This window comes from Aplidium turbinatum, chromosome 1 (assembly GCF_918807975.1).
Source record: "Aplidium turbinatum chromosome 1, kaAplTurb1.1, whole genome shotgun sequence".
NCBI lineage: Eukaryota > Metazoa > Chordata > Ascidiacea > Aplousobranchia > Polyclinidae > Aplidium > Aplidium turbinatum.
Window position 1 is genome coordinate 39,252,050 of NC_137472.1, and position 21,602 is coordinate 39,273,651.

The 21,602-nt window shown below is 37.4% G+C and overlaps 1 protein-coding gene across 1 annotated transcript; it reads left to right on the top strand.

Moving 5' to 3' along the window:
- The first annotated feature begins 11,385 nt into the window (after window positions 1-11,385).
- On the top strand, window positions 11,386-15,364 carry LOC145774415 (uncharacterized). Its single transcript, XM_082585668.1, has 3 exons — window positions 11,386-11,665; window positions 12,621-12,821; window positions 13,605-15,364. The coding sequence occupies exons 1-3, from the start codon at window positions 11,602-11,604 to the stop codon at window positions 13,805-13,807; spliced, it is 468 nt and encodes a 155-aa protein (XP_082441794.1). The 5' UTR covers window positions 11,386-11,601; the 3' UTR covers window positions 13,808-15,364.
- The last annotated feature ends 6,238 nt before the right edge of the window (window positions 15,365-21,602 follow it).

The following is a 21,602-nucleotide window of genomic DNA, read 5'->3' on the forward strand; positions in this document are numbered from 1 at the left end:
TTACATGCATGACTGGACCGTGTGCCTTTAACGAAGATATTAACGATTTCAGGAGATTATTACGGAGACATCAGAAAAATTTAAAAAAAATGACTACTTTTAGCAAAAAAGCAATAGCAAAAAACTGGTAGAGTATGTGTGTAGTGTGTCCACTTAAAATTTTAACCAGTTTGTCAATAATTTTGCTTTAACTTTGCGAAAAAAGCAACCTCGTAACGTTTTTATATCAAAAGTTATTAGCAAATGAAAGTGTGGATGGAATAAGTCCACACGTCAGGCCATTATCTCACAAAAATAGCTTAGTCCGAATAGGGTTAACTAATCTGGGGAAGCAATTTCTGAATCGCTTACTCTTGGGTTTTTGAGCTTTTGTGTAGCTGAGTTTTTGGTGTTCTCTACTTTTAGCCGCAGTTTTTACCCGTTTGTGTGTCAGAGGCTACTTTTAATAAGTTAACAGCTGTTTATCTGCTAATAAATTTCATACAAATATTAACCTAAAAGTGTTTCCAGAAAGCACTATAATCCATTATTTGAGTGTAATTTTTTTAATTTTCCCAGGGAGGCATGCCCCCGGACTCCCATAGAATGCAAGTGCCTTCGGCACGCTCTAACCCCCCCCTCACGAGTTTTATTGCTTCCTTGCTCAACCCACCAGGATACGCCACTGCACCTTCTCCTGGTTAATGGAAAAGCTGCTCTATAAGTTTCATCAAAAATTAATCGATGAAATTCGGCTTTCTGTATCGTCAAGAGTGCACTGCAGTTTCAAACTTTACTTTAACTTTTAGCCAAAACTTTCCTAACTTTTACAGAAATCTGGCATTTATTTTATGAATTTTTGTAACATACAAAGTAGGGCTTGCGTCACAAAGCACAAAGCGAAGACGTTATTGGGTCAAAAAATATATGCAAACAGCGACCAATAGGCTACGAGGCAAAATATATTAAAATTGTCTGGGGACCTGTTTGCTTCTTTGGATCTCAACTTTTACACTAATAATTCTCCTTTAGAATATGTGCTTTGTCGCAACTGTGGTGCCCACACTTTTTAGTGGGTGTGCCACAGCTTGCAACCTATTCTCAACAACCTCAGCAGATATTATTTATCCACTAGTGAGGCCAGTATTTTTAAAAGTTGTTTGCTATAAATCTGTAAAACGGTTACAAAATATTTTTCAAGCAAACTTGAAAAAATTGTTTCTAGTGCAATTGTCTATCCATTTCTGTCGTGTCTATAGTGGTTTGACCAACAGTCAGAGTCATAAGTAGCCTACTCTGCGAGCAAACCTACTTTATTAATTGTGCCCCATTTTGCTGGTACTGCATTTTGAATAAAAAACAAAGTAGGCTACTGTAGGCTATAGGCTACACTGAAATAATAACAACCAGCTATTCGATTTGGCTTTGGCTACTGCATTAGTGCCTCAAGCTTTTAACCAAGGTGACGGAAAAACCCAATAGAGAGTGTTTTCCTGTACGTGACGTCCTTCAGTTATTTGCGTTTAAGCTGAAAAGCGATGCAGATTGACAAAATAAATATCCATAACAAACTTTCTTCTGATCGGCTTTTCGTCATCTCTTGCAATATCTTCTTTTCCGAAACAAATAATTGAAATTATGACAAATGACTTCGGACACTTCGTTTAATGTCGCACAATAAACATTTTGACATCATAACTTTTACCATGCCTTTCTGCGACAGTTGTCCAATACCACCGCTGTAAGAACGCACCAAAATGAGTTGTTTTTGTTTTAATTCTATTTTACTTTAGGTCTACCGTACTTTTTATATTCTACTCGTTCACAGCAAAGTAATGAAATGTTAGATGTTGCCTCGCTTTATTTACTGAAAAATTAACAACCGTAGCAGGGACAACCGTAAGCTAACATAGCTTACAAACAAGCTTGTGTTTAAGAACACAAGGTATTACCTTCCTTCAGTTATTATGAAATCTACTTCGGCTTCACAGGCTAACCATGAAGAAGACTGAAGACTACCCATTTGCTGCACTTTGTAAAATAAATCTTTAACTTACCACACCTCACTTCGGTGGTCTTAACAATTTATTAAATGTTTGACTACCACTACAGTGAATGCATTATCTCTCATATGTATTATTGTTATTTTCCTTCAGTTTAGTGTTTTTTTTTTCAGACGATCAAAGCCAACCTGCCATAGCATTGCAGGAGTTTGGACAAATGTACTGTAGAACAAGCAAAACACGGGCGCTACATAGCGGTCAATATCGATACTATTCACTCCACTATGCGGTCAACGCAGCAACTAACAATCGGTTTGCTGTTGTCAAGACACATTGTTATTTTCTATCGTTGTTTTTTTATCCACATTAAATTTACTTTAATAATTATCTGTGGTGGTGTAAGTATCCCGTGACGTTTTCCACCTTTTTATCAAGTCATGTAATCCGAAGTATGGTAGGTAGCTTAATAGGCGCAGCGTTGGCTCATATACTTCTGTATGTAATGACTTGTTATGCTTCATATTTATTGTAACTATTTTGATATAGAATGGTTTCTGTTGAATATGCCATGTATTTCTAAGATCACCATCTTGCCTCCGCTATTGCGTCATACGCAATCAGAAACTTTGGCAATTAATTTTTTACTCAAGGTTTTCTAACATGGGGAATGCATTCAGATATTTACAGCCCATTCATGCAACAAGGTCGGCTTTGTTTAGACGGCTTAGTCTACTTGCAGGTAGCACCATGGCAGGGTAAGCACCATATTCCTCCCCCCAAATCCACTAGTGGGCCTGTATGTTTAGTAATCGCTCTTAAAAATAGAACCAGAAAGCGTTTATGGTCACAAACTCTTTCAATGTGGGAAAAAATTACATTCATCATGTTAGCAAAACGTAAAGAACTCTTAAGATTTTCTAGAATAAAATAATTTTTAGGCTATGCAGACAATGTAGTGGCTGGTCAAGAAAAAAGTGGAGAAGTACCAAAGTTTTAACAAAGTAGGCTAAATGGCAAAGGTATTGTGGGAGGCTTGCCCCCCCAGAAAATTTTGACAAATATAATTTTGTTTTGGTCACTTTTTAGGCATTTGTAGAAGCAATAACGCTTTTTTTTATCAAGATGCACACTTTGTATGTAACCAAATTCATCAAATTAAAATTGAATTGGGGTAGAAGTTTTGGTTTAAAATTTAAGTTAGCCTGCCATTTCAAAAAACTTTCATTCACAACCAGAGAAAAATTTCGATAATTTATTTCTTGAAAGTTTGTAGGCTATAGCATAGTGTGGTGTAGAAAAACTTTTCACTCTCTTAACCTCTAACAATACATGCCCAATATCGTCGAGGTAAAGAAAATGTGGTTGAACGAGCGAGAAAATTTCACAAAGTGGAAAAAAAATACATATTAAATGTTACCGGTACATGTGCAATTACAAGCCGAAAAACGCTGCACGAACTATATATATGTGGGCCTCTAGGCAGTGCCGGTGGTTGGGGTGTGTGAACTGTGCGATCACACTGCCGAAATTTAGGGGGCCTGCAATTTACTTAGAAAATACATTAATTTTTCTCAATTTGAATGGAATAGATTTAATTCGCTTCACAAGCAAGTACCGCTATCCTTAAAGTCAGTTACGGCTTTAGGGTGAGGCAGGTGTTGATGTTGTCGCCTCGGGCCCCCTTTACAAGTTTACGTGCTTTTAGGCAACCCACGACAATTCACTCACATTTTGTAGCATTAGGTAATTCTTAGGCGTATTACGTTTATTTTGTTTGAAGGCCTGAATGATGTTTAGTGCTTTTATATCTGTGTACTGTAGCCTATATACTATGTTGATCGTGCTTAGATGCTACAGCGACTAGTAGGCTACAGTTATAGTTGATTCATGACGGATTTGTGCATTGTTACTACAAATTTGCAACAAGAACCTTGGTAGCATCTTTGCATGCATTTTACACCATTCACTATATAGCCCTAATTAACTAATCGGCATGCTTAGCGAAGGCTTACCATAACCTTAAAATTGGTTTACAAAGTATTAAAATACATGGTTAGGGCTAGGCTACGTACTTGATGCATGCTTACTGTACATTGTTGGGTCGGTGTGTTCTTATTTCACCAGTGATGTACGCGCATACAAAAAATATTGACGCCGTCAGCGTAAACGCAAACGTTTGAAAAATCATACGCCGTATGCTTCAACGTAACTTGTAAAAAAAGTTGGCGGCGTCAGCGTCAGCGCATACACTAGCGCAGAGGTGACGAACCTGGGGCCCGTCAAAGAATTTTGTGCGGCCCGCAAAACAATTTGACAATCGCTCATGCATTAAAAACAAAAGACATCTCAAAGCTGTTTTATGCCTTCACTGGTAGGCTACACATTTCCTTTGCTATTTTCTTGCCCTAAACACTAACTTTCAGGGTTTAAAGTTAGAAAATAGGAAAGCTATAAGGTAAAGTTGTGAAAACACTATTCACCAACTTCACCTTGTATTTTTGGTCGATTCCAATCTATGAATCTTCTTCAATGCTACACCTGCTTCTGCACCCTATGAGCTCCAACTTAAACTCATAAAACTACAGAGTGATAACACACTAAAAGCGGTGTATGTGAACAAGCTGTTGCTTAAATTTTATCGTGTTAGATGAGTCCCATACTTGATCCAAGCATCGGGGGATGAGAAGATAAGGTTCTCATTAGGGTCGGCCGCTTTTCCTTCAGCAACTACGTCCACCCAATTTATTACACCCTTGGCCTTGGGTAGAGGTGAGCGGTGTTTTTCAACAACCAGCTTAAGCCGTGAGTCGAATCAGGATTGCATTGTTGGAAAGTGAGTGCCTTATCCGCAGTGCCATCTCACCACCGCTTTATCGTGCTGTATGTTTGTCAAAGGAAGAGTTTCCAAACGTGAGAGCTCACGCTCTCAAATGGTCATCTGTTTTCGGCAGCACGTACCCATGCAAACAGTTCTTTTCTAAAATGCACTTTACAAAAAGTCGTTACAGGTCGAGGCTGACTGATGAAAATCTTAGTATGCAGTGGAAAGTTGCCACATCGTCTGTTCGACCTAATATTGAACGCTTAGTCAAGCAAAAAACTTTCCAAAAATCCCACTAAGCAAAAAAAATCAATGCTTCAATGGTATTTTTTAATATTTTATGCTTCAATGCTGCATTAGATAGCTTCAGCTGTATGATTCGCATGGGCTTTTGTTAGTTGTTTGAAAAAGAAATTTCATTAACTGATTTGTTGTTTCGGAGCATAACGGTCGAAACATTTAGTCAACTTGAGCAAAAAGGATAGAGCCAGAAAAAAAGAAATTATACTCATATGAAAGCAAACGCTTCGAAAATTAAACTGTCGTCATTATCAGTGCAAGTACTGTTGCTTTATTCTTTTTGCTCAAGTTGGTTTGTTTTTATTTTTTACTGTTGTATGTTTCGATTCTGCGTAAGATAACTTCAACTGTGTGGGTTTTTTTACTTTCATTTGCCGTTTGTTACTTTTCATGAATAATATCTTGAGTCGCTTCTAAAAGATTTCATAGTAGGTTACGATTAAAAAGTTGTGTGGCCCGATAATTCATGTGTAATTGACAAAGTGGCCCGCGACCGCAAAAAGGTTCGTCATCGTCACTCCTGCACTAGCGTGAACTAATTTTGTTTGCTTGGTGCCAAACATTCACACGGTATAAACCACTCGAAACAAACAAGTTTTATTTTGAATTTCCACGAAGATACACAAGCATCTGAAAGTGTTCATCTGACATTTTGCTGTTTTTGGTTCCAATATGTCTTTGCCCATTGAAAACATTCTTTCAACTGCAGCGCTGGAACGTATTGGAGTGTTGTAGCGAAAAAAATACATAAAAAAGTATGCGTTGACGCTATGCGCTAAAAAATCGCGAAAACTTTACGGCGTAGCCTCAAGCGCAAACTATCCAAAAAAATGTGGCCGCAAGCGTTAGCGTAAACAAAAGTCTACGCCGCAAGTATGCGGCGTAGAATTTGCGGCGTATACGTACATCTCTGTATTTCACTTTGTTTTAGCTATGCTCGTTCAGGTTGCCAAGAGCAAAGCTAATTGCCTAGCACAGAGGTGGGCAAACTTGTTCAATGAAAGAGTCACTTGCCGAAAATTACAACCACTAGCGAGCCACAAAATGTGCAGTGTCAGTAAAATAGGTAAATAATACAAGCTTTACATGAAATAACTTAACAGAAACAAAAAACAACAAACACAATATTAAGTTTTTGTTTGATTTGCTAATCTCTGAAAGTTTGGACTATAGCCTATGTGTTTGGTTTGGTTTTTAAATCTTTATCCTGCACGGACATATTTCATGCTTAAATATTTCCATAACACATTTCTTGGAAGTTGAGTATTGTGTTTTTGGTGTATTTTTATTCATGCTTTCTAAGCTATATTTATGCAACCAAGTAAAAGTAAACCGATATTCGCAAAAAAATTAGATCATTATCATGAAAGCCTGTAAAGCAATTTCCGCACAGGACCCGAAATACCCTAAGACCGGCACTGGCCTATATAGAGGTCCGCCCCCAGTTGAGGAGTTGGAAAACAGTAAATAAGGCCTTGCATGATTTTAAGCTATTGGTTATAGAGCTTCTGTAGTAAACTTTTTGATTTTGAAACAGTCAAAAAACATTAAACAGACTAAAATGAGTGGACCCCTAATCAGCCTTGCCCCTCCCCCGGCCGGGGGGTAATGGGGGAAGTTAACACGGCTCTGGATAACATTAAAGAATTTTCACTCTGTTCAATGCTGTCTAGGCCTACTATAAATAAAATAAAAAAACAGTTCCCAGGCAAAAGCAAGAAAACTCAAAGAAAAAATCTAAACGCTTGTTTCTGGCGCAAAAATCAAAAATTCTCAAGACAGCAGAGCAGTTTTTTTATATCGAGCATCGTTTTGCTTTCGGCGCATTGAAATTACCATTCTGTTTCTTCCGCATTATTGCCTTTGTCCCTATTCACTGTCACGTTATTTGTAGAATGTTAACTAACTTAAGTTGAAAATGACATTTTTATCACAAAAATTTAAAACTTTAACAAATTAAACTTAACTTTGACATTGTGGACAAGCAAAAAAAAGTCGAGGGAGATTGTAAGAATGTAAATCATGCGCCATGCCTCAAACGTCATCTTTCTTTTCGTGGTCACAGTGAAAATTTTAGTTTAACTCGAGAAGCCAAAAAAATGTTCTTGAAGCTCTTCGTCAAACATAGTCATCTTCAAAAAACATCTCTGTTGCCCAACATTTTAAAAAATAGGCGACAACGTATCTTTCTCCGAATATCTAAAATGATTTTATTTGATGCAAACTATTCTTCTACTCAATCTACTTTATTTGTATTGTTTTTGAATTTGGTTGAAGCAGAATAGAGATTTCATGAATTCATCTGCAAAATAAAACATCCTGCTTTTAATTTATCGTGCATTGTGAAAGCAATGAGACAGATGGAAGCAAATTCAACAACAAGTAGGCCATTCTAAGACACGGATATTTCAGAATTTTGTCAGAAATCCCAACGTTCAAACGACTATAGTACGAAACAGCACTAGGCTACTACATTTAAGTAACATACCGTATGTCTGTATTTAATTGTATTTGTTTATACTGTATTTGCTTATTTTTTCTAAATTGTGTGGTCACTATGATGACATCACATTCAATTTTTTTTAATATCTTTAAAGATTCGCAAAGAGAAAATTTCAGAAAACTTTGTCACTTTTTGAATATCTTTCGTGTGTATTAAAGTTTAAATCGCCCTTGTATTTGCAAATATTAATTGTAATTGCAGGCTTGCTTTCACAAAAAAATTGTTTTTCAATCTTATTTCTAGATTTGGTGGCTGTGCAAATTAAATATAGTGATTTTCAAGCGCTGTTTTATGCATATTTTAAACCTTTTGGTTTACTTTGAAGTTTTCTACACGTTCGGTGTTTGCGCCAGCAAAGAAAAATAAATTGGATTGAATTGTGAAGCAGACCAAACCACCAGGAAAAACAAGCCACAGCAACCCATGGTTCAAAATTGCATTGTGAGCAAACTATTGTTTTGCGTGTCAAACAATGGATTGGTCATACGATGAGGTAATAATCGTATTTATTTTGTCGTAATTAAATTTATCATACCAGATCAGCCATTGTCAGACAGAAATGTTTTTTTTAGCGTCAGACTTTAGAAAAAGGTTGTATGAGGTTTCAAAGCTCATCCAACTCAGGAAAACGTTACGTGGTGCTGAGAGGTTGTTCAGTGTCATTTAGCAGTTTGAAGCGTTTAGGCTTGCATTGGATTGCTTCCTTTCATGCTACTCAACATGCGGTAGTCATAGTTGATGTAGGCTAATGGTCTGGCGGTACCTATGTTCAGAAAGCTGTAGCAGTAAAGTTTTCTTTTCCGTTTGACAGTACTTCATTCTATCTGAAGAGAATTAGCCTACTGAAGAGCCACCTAGCAGTAGTGAAAGGTTTAATTGCAATAAAATGTTCAAGTTGTAGAATTAAAGGTTTCTATTTGGTTGAAAATCTTTAAGGTGCACCCCACATTTCTAGCTCCTTTTAGCCTGTGCTGTGGTACTTGATTATTGCCCATAAAACCTAAGAAACACGCAATAAGCTTAGGAAAAGAAACGATTTACTTCGTCACCAATGCATAATTTAGTATGGCAAGCATACTACTAGGTGCACTTAGTTCTTAAAAAATTATACTATAGCCTAATATTATTGAAAGAAAAAGAGTGGGTTGTACTTCAAACATCTGTCAAATTGGCCGATGAAGCAAGAGAAGGATAACCTACAAACTGATATAAATAGGTTCAACAAATAAGAGAATATAATAAAGAGTTGCCTATATAATAATAATAATGTATATAATATGATAAAACCTGAAATTTATCGAAACTGCGTTTGCAACAAAAGATAAAAAATACAAGAGTCAGCTTCAACTGCCAACAAGTTTTTTCTACGAAAGATTACGCAAAGTGATAAAAGGCATTTCAACATGATCAAAGTGCAGCAAGTCAATTTCTTTCGTTTCTTGAGGGAGTCCTATTTTAACGAGGAGGGTGATTTTAATTATCTCTTTATAATAAATACGTACTTGTGAAGTATATTTACGGTAATAAATAAGGACTGGAGATTACTTATTTTTGGAGAATGTTTAATAAACATTACACCGGATTGGAGTTACACAAAGGATAAGCAGCACAGCGTAGCCATCAAGATTTTTTGGAAAGTACCTGAAAGGCTAGATTAGGCTCATTTTGTTGGGGATAAAAATTTTGACGTCTGGTTTTCTTTGAAATTTAAATTTTAACTTCAAGTGGTGGAAAAAATCTAGATATTTTTACACTAAGAGAAAAAAACAATTAGCCTATATTTTGTTGACACTATAAAACCTAATATTTGACTTAACTTATTGAATAAATAAGGTGTTCACTTGTTCCTGCTACTTACATATATCATTAATATCAGACCTACTATTTTACAGTAACTGCCTTACACGCAACTCTGAACTTTGATAGTGAAATGGTTATGGAAGTTCAAGCGAATTGAGTAGGCGGCAGGCAGTACAGGCTACCCGTTTCATGCATTTCTACACTGTCGGTTGTAAAAACATTGGAAGTTGTTTTAGCTCCACTCACATGACAGCGCTTTTTGTGGCCACATTAATAAGTGCGACGTTCACAATCCATTTACAATTTCAAGCACCTGTTGGATTTCTTAATGTTCTTTTTTGCATATTTGAAATCATCAAGATTAGTGGTGGCTCGTGATCATGTCTAATATAGGATTTTCTAGGATATATTATCCTTCAGGAGTTCGCAAAACTCTTGTTTTTTCCTTATTTCAAAAGGCACTTAGCCTTTGTGATGAGTTCTTTTTTTCATAGAATGCAATTTCTCGGCTTTAGAGATCTAAACTATTTGGACAAGTGATTAGGTTATACACCTAGATTCAATCACATAAGTAAGATTTCTTTAATAAAACACAAACACGACTTTTTTCATTGTTTTTTTACTGTGTTATCTGATTGGTGTTAGATTGTGGCAGTCCATATAATACAAAAAGAAACACAATGCTAATATTGAATTGATAAACTAGCCAACATGTAGAAAATGGCAAATGCATAGAAACAGAGCGATAAAAAACTCGGTTGACATCAGAGACTGCATAAAACTATTCTCAGGTCGAAGGCATCGAAACACAAATGGAAACAAACTCTTTTTTAACAAGGCGGCAATGTCTCACATTAACACAATAGTAGATTAGGCCTATACGTCACTATTACAATTTTATCGCAGACAAAATTGTCCATGGCGGCCTAAACAAATAAATACGATAAAACAAACAAACCAGGCAGTGTGACCAGTTATGTGAAAAGCCTGTTGACAAAGTTTGAAGTAGTCAAATCTTTAAAAACAGTCGGAAGTCATCGACATTATTACATTGTTGCCAGAGTTAATTCTTGACGTTATATTGAAAAAAACATGAGTTTTCATTAAGGCGTCAAAAATGATGACATTAAAATTAGCTTGGTGCTCACATAACGTAGCAGATTATGCAGTAGCGGTATTCTAAAAGTGTTCTGAAATCATGTTTGTTCGGAAAATATACCATCTGCCCGTGAAACGTGGACTTCACCGTATGCGAACTGAAAAATTGCTATTACATTTATATCCTTATACTGTAATTGATCTAACTTAACCTTTTATGTAACGTTGTATCTACTGCAGATATGTATTGCTTTAGGGCTTTACATAGCAGACACTGTAAGCGCAACCGTATGGACCCACAGCCTAATAGGCTTGCATTTTTACCCTGAATGTGGCTTGGGTGCTTTTAAATTATATATATTCCTTAATTTTTCATCCTTTCATGAACTTTTTGCAACGCCACTGATTGTGTGACAGTGGCGACTACTTTTGGATGAAATACAAACTGAAGAGTTCAGTCAGCAGCAGGCTAGGCTGCTCTATTTTCGATAGGTAAAGAGTCACATACAGCTGGTCCACATAATCGCCAATAAATAAGAAGAAATTGTTTAAATTTGTATCAGATGAAATTTAGAAAGTACTACAAAGCCATTGCTATGAGATTTTTCATTAAGATTTGGTTACACAAAACTAAGTATCAATCGCTTTTTGAAGTTCCAGCATGCTGTGTAGCTTTGGGAGTATTCTTTGGTAGCCTACAACATGTATATTCCGCCAGTACAAGTGCTAAACATGCTAAACTAACCGCATCAGTATGAAAGAATGAAGGCTTGATTTCATATACTGTACTGTAAAGTTGTTATAAGTTAATATTGTGTTCTTACTAGGTGTTAATACCATTAATATAACGCAAAACTACAAAGTTTGTTTTCAGAGGTGTGAGCCAAAGGAATCTTCATGTTCATGTAGGCTACATACATACCAGGGATTCATAGTGATACATACACTGCAGAGGGTTTACAGATAGATATGCTCGTTGTAGCCTAGAAAGTTATCTTCCTAAACGTAAATTTTATGATATTTTTTAGAAGAAGAGCCTGATCTCCCTAGTTTTATGAAATGAACGGATTTATGTAATCATTAATGCTTTGATTACAATGTATTCGTTGTCGCATGCAAGTGCATTGATACTCCCTTTCTTCATACTGTTGTTTCAAAATGGTAAGAATTTACTCGAAAATATATAATATAGATTTAATTTTGAAAAGCAGCAACAAGAAAGCATAGCAAGAGCGTTACTAGGAAGTTGCGTTTGCAAGAGTAGGCCTATAGCTAAAAGGGTTACATATTTAGTAGGAATTTCACTTTGAACATGAAGTATCAACCGCCTTAAGAGCGCAATGTAAAGTTGGTCATAGCAGCCTAATTGCACATCACCAGTAAAGCAGTTGTTGTGACTGAGGTGCACTATTAGATCGTAAATGACATAAGTGAATTCACTTTTGCTATAATCTCTAAATCATATATTTTTCAAAAATGGTCTATCTGTTTTGATAGATTGTGAGAACCGTTGTTCTCGGACTGAGACAGTTTTGGAAGCTTAATTTTAGCAATTTTGCGTATTTGTGAAGGCTTTAAACCACAGACACAGGCCCTGTAAATTTTCCCTTGTTACGCAAATGTTGTTGTCTGTGGATAATTCAATCCACAAGGTGCCGCTGAATGGAAAACTGTCCCTGAAGTGAGTAGCTTATCGCACATCCCGAGAGTGGAACGAACGCCGCTGGATCTTGCTTTTTCTTTTTTTTTCATAGTCGAGAGAGTTCTTGCTTCAACAGTTGATGTTTGCATTTAGCTATCCATAAAAAGTAGGTAAGACCGGAAATCAATTCTTGCTGCTTATCTTTGGCTTCATATTTTTATGCTATTATCGAACCGTTTGTTTCGGCATGCAACTTTAAAGCGTTCCTGGCAAAAACGCATATTGAGATCTAGGCTATATAGCTTGAAAAAAAATTTCACATTGACTTTTACGGCTTTAATTTTGATCGTTTTTTTTATTTGTATTGAAATTGTATTTCAGTAATCTCAAGCTTGAACAAAAGAAAATGTTGAAAAGATCTTAATTTTCACTACTTTATTGTAACTTTACTTTTGGGTTTGTACTTATTCACAGTTACAAGTTACGTGGAGAATGCTGCTTCTGCTACCAACAAGCCTGTTTCCACCACTGAACTCACGAATGCAGGCCAAGCTACCAATAACAAAAGCCTTTTTGAACCCACTATTAAAGTAAACAACAGTGGCATATTTCCAGTAACCAATTCTTTGACATTGACGTCATCCATTCCAGCAGTTAAAAAAGTTCCAAATCGAGGTAGATATGCGAAATAGATATGCATTTCTATTTTGTGTAACTACACGTTTACTACATGTTAAGTTTACAATACAAAAATAAGCGTCATCAACATCCAAAGTGGTTGAAACGTCCTGTATGTTCAGAAGTGAACCGAAAGTGGCCATGCAGGTCATTCAGCAACAACTGAAAATCCTGTGACTAGACTAGTGAGATGTTTCTACAGGGATGGATCTCTGAGATTGCATAAAGACTACAAGTCTATTTGTAAACTTATGCATGGTATTACAAATATGCTTTTTTTCTCACATTTACGCTTGTAATTGAACGTGCTATCTGTTTAGGATACGTTGATTAAGCTACTAAAGCTTATCTACTTATATAAGTATATGAGGCATTACTTATGGTTATAGGTCTATCCGCCTATGGGTATGTGATTTACTTATGGACATAAGATAAGAAGAGATAAAGTCCTCAAAAAGATGTAACTTATACCTGTTAAATCCACCGTTTATTGGGAGAAAAAAAATAAATTTAGGGGATCAACTTTCCTCCAGACCTTCGGTGGCTATGCTCATGACGAAGAGAGTAAAAGTCTGTGTCCGTCAGTGTATAAGCTTGTGGCAGGCCTTAGCAAAATTTTTAATGCGCTACACGTGATGGCTCACCCTCTTCAAAACAACAACTGGACTTCACTGTATATTATCTAAACTGAATCTGGTGCGATTTTTTTCTTTGCTATTGACATTTAACTCTTTAAAGTTGCTACAAGACCGCACTAATAACAGTCCAATATTTTTGCAGAGCTTGGTCTTTACATTGGTGTATTTTTGACGGTCGCCGGGGGATTCAGTCTTGGTTTTTTGATTTTCTTCGTCGTACGCAGAAGCAGACGTCGGCAATACAGGCAACCATCCCGGAATCCGAGATTAAGAACAGACTCTGCAGATCACTTTGCAAATCCTATTCAGTTTCCGACTGGCACATACGGCAATGCTGTCATTTGAATTCGATTGTGATGTTGAGACTTTGCTGAAACAAGCATTGCTTATCAAAATGGCAAAGAGAGGCCTATTCTTTACAATACAATGCAGCACGACTATATCGACGGTATAAAATGAAACTGGAATTGATGTAATGTAAATATTTTTTTTTATGTTTTATCACCTTGTCTTTTTCTCTTATTGCGATGGGCTTCTGAAACAGTCATTGTATGTTTTGTTAATCAGTTTGAGATACAACTAAAGCCACTGCATAAATTGTAACTTAGTTTGCATACTTGAAGGATGTTTCACCTAAATTTTCGCAAAGTCAAGCTTTCAACCTAGGGTTTTAATTAGGAACTGGTAACTTAGTCCTTGAGACAGACACGAGCATCAGCTTTATATCCGTAGTGACATGATACATAATGTCAAATTTAATTTTTCATGGACTGCTGCGTGATTTGTCTTCAGCCAGTCGACGACAAAGCAAACGTTGTTAAAAGTGACTGTTAGATGGTTTAAGCCTTCTCCTCTGAGGAAGGGTTAGTTCTATAGTTGGCTATGTTAACGAATGATAAGCATTTAATAATTTGTATTCATATAACAAGAGTTTGTTTTTATATGTATGTTTTTACAGCAGTGGTTCTTATATTTTTGCATTCGGCGTAGGTCTACCCTATTAATTGATGTCACAGCAACTACAGACCCTGCGACTTCTAATTGGCAATTCAGCTAATTTTAGCATTCCGTGTCTAATTCCGATTTAGTCCTGGCCGTAGTTTATTCTCAGTAAAAAGCGCGGTCTAATTTGATTGTCAGGTAACTATATGGATTGTAACATTCTTTTAATTTTCATTGCGTCTCTTTTGCCCAAAATTAATTGCATCTTCTTCAAAGCACAAGGTTTATCTTTTTATTTTTTTTGTCTGTTTTATGAAGATGTTTCTTGGCAATTTATATAGCATCGCTTTGAAAGAAGCCGTTTGTGTGTGTGCTGTTAAATTATTTCCTAACTTCCAATTTTCTGTTTTAAAGTATAATGTTTTTTTTTTCATATTTGCTCATATTGGTATTAATGTCTGTGAGGTATTTACCGTATTTTACCCACAATTCGTATTGTAGACTTTTCATGTTACACCAGTGCACAGTTTGAAATTGTTGCAGGCTTATAAAAAGGTGATAATTGCGACGGGGCAGCAAATTACAGTATTTTCACGAATTGCAATTAATAATTCCATTTTACAAATTCAGAAACTTAGGCTACACGTCCACGCCAGCATTGTTAATGTGTTCTTCTTTCAGTCGTCGAAACTGATGACCTAATTATTATGGGTTTGGTGGCATAAATCTGTTTCCACCAAAAACAGCCATGAAAATCAGTAAGACCAGTAACTTGAGACCAACTGCGCAACAAGTGAGAGCTTACCCGATAACGCCAAATTGAGGGGTTACAACAGACACCCTCAGCTAACTTTGCTAATTTTTTTGAAAATGTCAGATTGAGAGAGTAGCCTTCAACCTGAGGTACTCTCTGGTTATATCGGTTCTGTGCCAATTTAACAAAAAAAAAAGTCAACTTGTGATGCTCATATTTCTAGCATGCAGAGGTGGGAAGTAGAACGTTACTTTTTTGGTTGTGGTAGCGGCGCTGCATATTCCCAAATGTAACGGTAGCGGAGAGGCGCTACATTTTTTACAGTCGCACTCCCGCTACTTTCCAATTTAAAGTGACAAAAATGACTCGTTTTTAGAGATTTTTTTTATTGAAACACCAGGCGAAAAAATTAAGGCAGTAAATCGTTCGACTATTGCGGCAAACATAAACCATGTTAATACCGATAAGAGTGACACGAACACCAGTCATGACTCCGAAGGTGAATTTTTGGTGATTGGTTGGTTTTGAATCTTTATCTTCGGACTGACAAAGCTTTGATATGATGTTGCCGGGGAATTATTCCATCCTTTAGTTTAGTGATTCTCCAGGTGGACCACTGATGGTAGAGAGACTTTTCTCTGATGGAAAGACGTTTTGAGGCCAGCGGGCCCAACTCAACGACTCGCATTTTAAAATGCTTGTATTTTTGAAAGATGCGTAATAAATTTCACCTAAAACGTGTTTTGAATGGCGACGTTGACATGGCACTGCAAACGAACGATATCATTCATTTTCAAGGTCACTTTGACTTCGCATTGTTCGCAAGGTAGTTTAGATAGTTGTTTAACTTTCGTGGTTGCGTGTGAAATAACTTATTCACCGGACCGCTAAAAATATTCAACTTGTCAAACCGGACCTTTGTTAAAATTACAGTAGAACTCGGTTAATGCGGATTCGATTTGACCGGCGATTCCATCCGGATTAGGCGAAGATCCGGATTAACCGATGACGGTTCTACCAAGCCTGACGTTACCTAGATAGAAGGGTATCGGTAAAAATCACCTAAATTAAACGCATTATTGTGGTCATCTGCCAATTCCGAGACGCGCGATCACCACATTAGCGACCCAGTGATCACCACATTAGCGACCCCAGAGTTCTTTGGAAATGCAGTAGCCTATGCATGTAAAATGAATGTATTTGTAGACTCTGCGTCTAACGCAAGAACACACTGGCAAAAGTTACATCTTCAGACATGCGTGTCGGAATAATCTGTAGTCACTCAAAACTTTTGAAAACAGTTACCGAAGACGAGTTTCTATAGAAAACTCACAAAAAATCACGGTCAAACAAAGCAAATCCGGATAAAGCGATAGAGAAAGCGCAACTTTTGTCCGGAATAGGCGAAGATCCGGATTAAATAATCCGGATAATCCAAAGCTGTTTCTGAAGAAAAAGATTACAACTCATTTGTACTTCCAGTTTTATCCGGATTAGGCGAAGATCCGGATTAACCGAGTTCTACTGTAGTTGAGTAGCCTAACCCTGATCTAGAATTTTAGACAAGTGGTTTTCAAACTTTTTGTCATGGCGAACTCTTTTTCGTAATCTTAAAGCTGTTGTGGATGGCTAGAAAAATGCATCTGAATCTAAAATTTTGGTAGGCCTATATCCAGTGTTGGGCGCGATAACTCATTTTTCAGTTAAGCGATAATCGATCAACGAAAAATGCCTAAAGCGATAAACGATAAATCAAAAAAAAGTTAAGCGATAACGATAAATCATCGCCGATAATGTCCGATAACGATATTTTTTTTCTCGATTAGCGCTGCCCCATCCTATGCAGCACGAACTGTTTTCATCAACATGACGAAAAATCGAACATAATATACTGTAAAGGGACAAAACTTTTTGTAAGTTATGCATGAATAGAATCGCAACAGCGGCAGTAGGTATCAATCTTCAACCTCTTGATCCAGAATCAAACCACTGAGGTAACCGCCGTTCTTACAATTATACCTTCAGATACCAGTTGCAGTGGCGTAGCCAAGGGGGGGGTTTTGGGGGTTACAACCTCCCCCTTTGGCACGCGTGTGACGTCACGATATTGAGAATGATGCTTTCAATCTAAAAAAAAAATTGCCTAATTTTAAACAAAATTGCATTAAAAGAGCGATTTTTGCCAATACCAAACATTCAAACATCTCAGCCAGAAATTAGCAACAAGAAAACACAGAGACTTAGCTTTTTTTTCCAAAAAATGCCGAAGAAAACATGATCTTATCCTTTTGCTATGCTACCGGACAGCACCGTTTTACAGAAATATTTGTACCCACATTTTTGTTGAAAATGCTCTCAGAATGCACCAAATTCAAAGTAATTTTTCAAAATTTTCTGGGGGAGGCCCCCCAGACCCCCCGCCGTTGGGTGGTCAAAACCCCCCCTTTCAAAATTCCTGGCTACGCTACTGACCAGTTGGATGCTTTTATCAATTGAGTTACACTGCCGCTTACGTGCAGTAGGCAAAATAATTAAATCAAATGAAAATACCATAAAAAGTTCCAAACTTTGTAGTTTGCTTTCTACGGGCTGTTTACAGCAAAGTCAGCAATAATTGAAAAAATTCCAAAAAACGCAAAATGCTTGAAAATTTATTAGTAACCTTAAGCGTTATTGGTAGTAAAAGTATGCATACTGTGAAATCCATCAAGTTTGTCAAATTAGTCGTGTTTGTTCAAGAACAATAACATAATTATCGTAATTTACTGATAATTTCAGATAAATTTTTCTGTTTTCTTCATGAACACCATCAAGCAATGGCAGAACGCTGAGTTGTTGAAATAAGAATTACAATATAGGCACTGTATTTATTAGTGGGAATAAAAATATTTGATTGAGCGTTGGCTATGTCGCATAGGTAAATCATCGTCGTATCCAGGCTTACGCCCGGTGGTTGAAGATTTAGATTAAGTGGACGGGAAGGCAAGGAAGCCAATCTTCATGTCCACCTTCAGGCATGCCTTTAAGTGTCCTGCCCTTTCGATTGCCGTTCCAGCGCTCTCACCACTCGGCTATGCAGCATAGGTAAATAATTTTACTACGCAACTTGATACGCAACTGTATGCTCATTGCTCATGAGCGGTGTCGAACCGGCGCCCTTTCGATTGCCGTTCCAGCGCTCTCACCACTCGTCTATGCAGCATAAGTAAATGAGAAAGGTTATACTGTATTTAGCATAATTTTACCACGCAACTCGAATTCGATGCGCCTATTGTCATGCAAAAACTACTACAAGATGCAAAAAGCGTGATGTCGGTCTGCATGTCAAATGCTTCAAGCAATATCATATTCTGCAATGACTTGTTTCAGTGATGGTGGCGCGAAAGACCATGTTTCCGATGTAAAAGCGGCCTCGTATTGCGACACTTTCATAAACCACTTGCCAATTTTTTTCGCTTCGCTTCAAAGGAATCTGTACCGCCTGTGCGCTTACATTTTGATTGTAAAACTCACTCGCGATTGCCGATCGCAGCAAAACAACAAGAGACTTGTTGCATGCATTTCATTGCAATTTGCAACTCTAAAAATTATTGTGTTGTCAGGGCCGTCGCTGCAGGGGGCGTGCTCCTCCCACACACACTTCAGGCACTGAAGAAGAACTGGTTTTAAATTTAGTTTCATGAACAAGGTGGCTAGTAAAAATATTACTTTTCATTGTCTTTCCACCTGTGTGTTGATCCGAAATCAAATTTATCGGCGATTAATTAACGGCGATAAACAAATATTGCCTTTGGCGATAACGATAAACGATAACTGAAAAAATAATTAAGCGATAACGATAAGCGATAAAAATTTATCGCCGATAATGCCCATCACTGCCTATATCGCGTCTCTTAACGGAAACAAAATGTTTCATGAGTTACGAAGCAACGCACTTAAAGAATTTGCTGAACATGCTACCCAGTTATGTCGACTGATGACATTGACAAAGTTATGAGCTACAGTCAGTGGCGTAGCCAGGGGGGGGGGTGGTGGTTACAACCCCCCCCCCCCCCCCTTTGGCACGTGTGTAACGTAACGATATTGACAATGATGCTTTCAGTCTCTATGTTTGTAAAACAAAGTTTGCCTAATTTTAAACGAAACTGCATTAAAAGAGCGAGTTTTGTCAATACCAAACATTCAAATATCTCAGCCAGGAATTAGCAACAAGAAAACATAGAGACTTTAGCTTTATTACCGAAAATGCCCAAGAAAACATGATCTTATCCTTTTGCTATGCCACCGGACAGCACCTTTTTACAGTAGGCTAATATTCATAGCCAAATTTCTGTTGAAAATGCTCTCAGAATGCACCAAATTCAAAGTAACTTTTCAAATTTTTTTGGGGGAGGCCACCCAGACCCCCGCCGCTGGGTGTCACCTTTGGCGAAGACGACGTCGGACTTGGCCAGCCGGCCGCCAACCTCCCCCCCCCCTTTCAAAATTCCTGGCTACGCTACTGGCTACGGTAGCCTATAGGGCTATAGGCCTATGTTGACAGCCAGCATCAAAAATCAGTAATCTAGATTCTAGGCTATATCCTGATAGTATTTTTCTATAACTTTTTTAAAAGTTAATACAATTTTGTGACTTTAAGCCTACAAAGAACTTTTCCTTGGTTTCATTTGTAATCAATATTTCTTTGTAATCACAGTCATAGCAAACTGTGAGTGATTAATAGGCTGCTGACCAACGTTTGAAATTTCAACGACGTGTGCGCCTATTGAAATTTCAAACAACACACCAGGGCGTCGCGACGCAGTAACAATCACTGTAATACATAAATAAAGCACAACCACTTTTTCAATGTCGTAATTTCTTAATCATGATGCAAATTCGGAACTTTCACGGCCCCTTGAACCCATTGGTGTTCCGACACCCCCGGGTAAGAACCGCTGATCTAGGTGTTTAGCTGAAGTAGATTGTAGTTGAGATATTAGGCACTTTTTGCTATCTACATAAATTTGCTTGTGGGTTTAATATGTAGGGGAAGGTCTAGTTAGTTGAGCCAGAAATCGATTTTTCTGCAATAAAAATTTAACGACAAACTTTACCAAAAATCCGAATCCATCATGATAAATTTCAGTCTTATGCGGTTCTTGTGAACATGTTTGTGTTTGCGACTGACCCCGATTTATATCATCTATCGGCATTTTAAAATTGAAATTTAGCCGGCTCAAATGATACCCTAAATTTCACGGTTGAGCCACCCGTTGTTGACGGTTGATCCACCATTATTTCACTTCACTCTGCCAATCTCGGTAACCGGCCCTGCGTCAAGAGCCTCTACAAGTATGCGAACAAGTACCAGGAATAACCTATCAAGGCTTTGTCAGTCCGAGGATAAAGATTCAAAAACCAACCAACCAACCAACCACTTCCAAAAGATATCCCAAAACAGAGCTCAATCTGCATCAAACACAATAAACTCTTCTCTTGAACATCTTGCAAATAAACAATCAAAAAAAGTTTAAACTGTGTATTGTGTCTAGTGTCTTAAAATGAAAGAACAGTGAACACTGAACGAACAGAAATTTATATTTCTGAAAACACTGAGAATCATTGAATAGGAAACTTTGCACGAAGGTGTTTTTACCTTTCTGAAACGATTTCGCGAGGTATGTGAAGAAAACGAACATTAGCAACCAGTGGCGTTGCTATCGAGAAAAATAGAAGGGCGGTAGTGCTAAAAAAATTACCCTCAAACTGGCGCATTACAAAAAAACCTACTCTTATGGAAGTTTAAGGGGGGCATTGGACCGCCCCGGCTAGGACACCAGTTCTACGCATCAATTACAGTACGGTACAACAAAATTAGGGCAGTACGTAAGGACCATCGGCTCATAAACTACATTCCTTATGATAAAGGCATGGCTCAACCGTGAACATTGCAAGTGGCTCAACTGTTAACATCGCCGCCATTTTCAAAATTCATGAAAAATTGCCAAGAACCAACTGGCTAATCAAGCAACGAGAACTACTAAAACAAAGAGTAAGTTACCCTCACCTATCCCAGTATTTCCATTAAGACAACGATGAAACATCGTAGGAAAAAATAACACATTTCTTATTTTTCTCAAAACTACTTTTACCTACCATTTTACATTTAACTGCTTCACAATTTTTCTGCTTGAAGAAAATCCCTAAAACTACATGTGCTGATGGACTTCAAGTTTTTCTATATTTTTGTTATGAAACGGTTGACTAATCATGCACGACGTTGCGATAAAACCGGATGGATCAACCGTTACCCGGCTCAACTAACCAAACCTTCCCCTAGGCTAAGATATGTGGTACTAGCCTATCTTAAAGATCTCGCAAAGAGCGAAACAGGTTGCAAGGAATATGTCGATCAATGTAATATCTGCTGTTGATGCAATTTCAAGTTCAATCCGCATTATT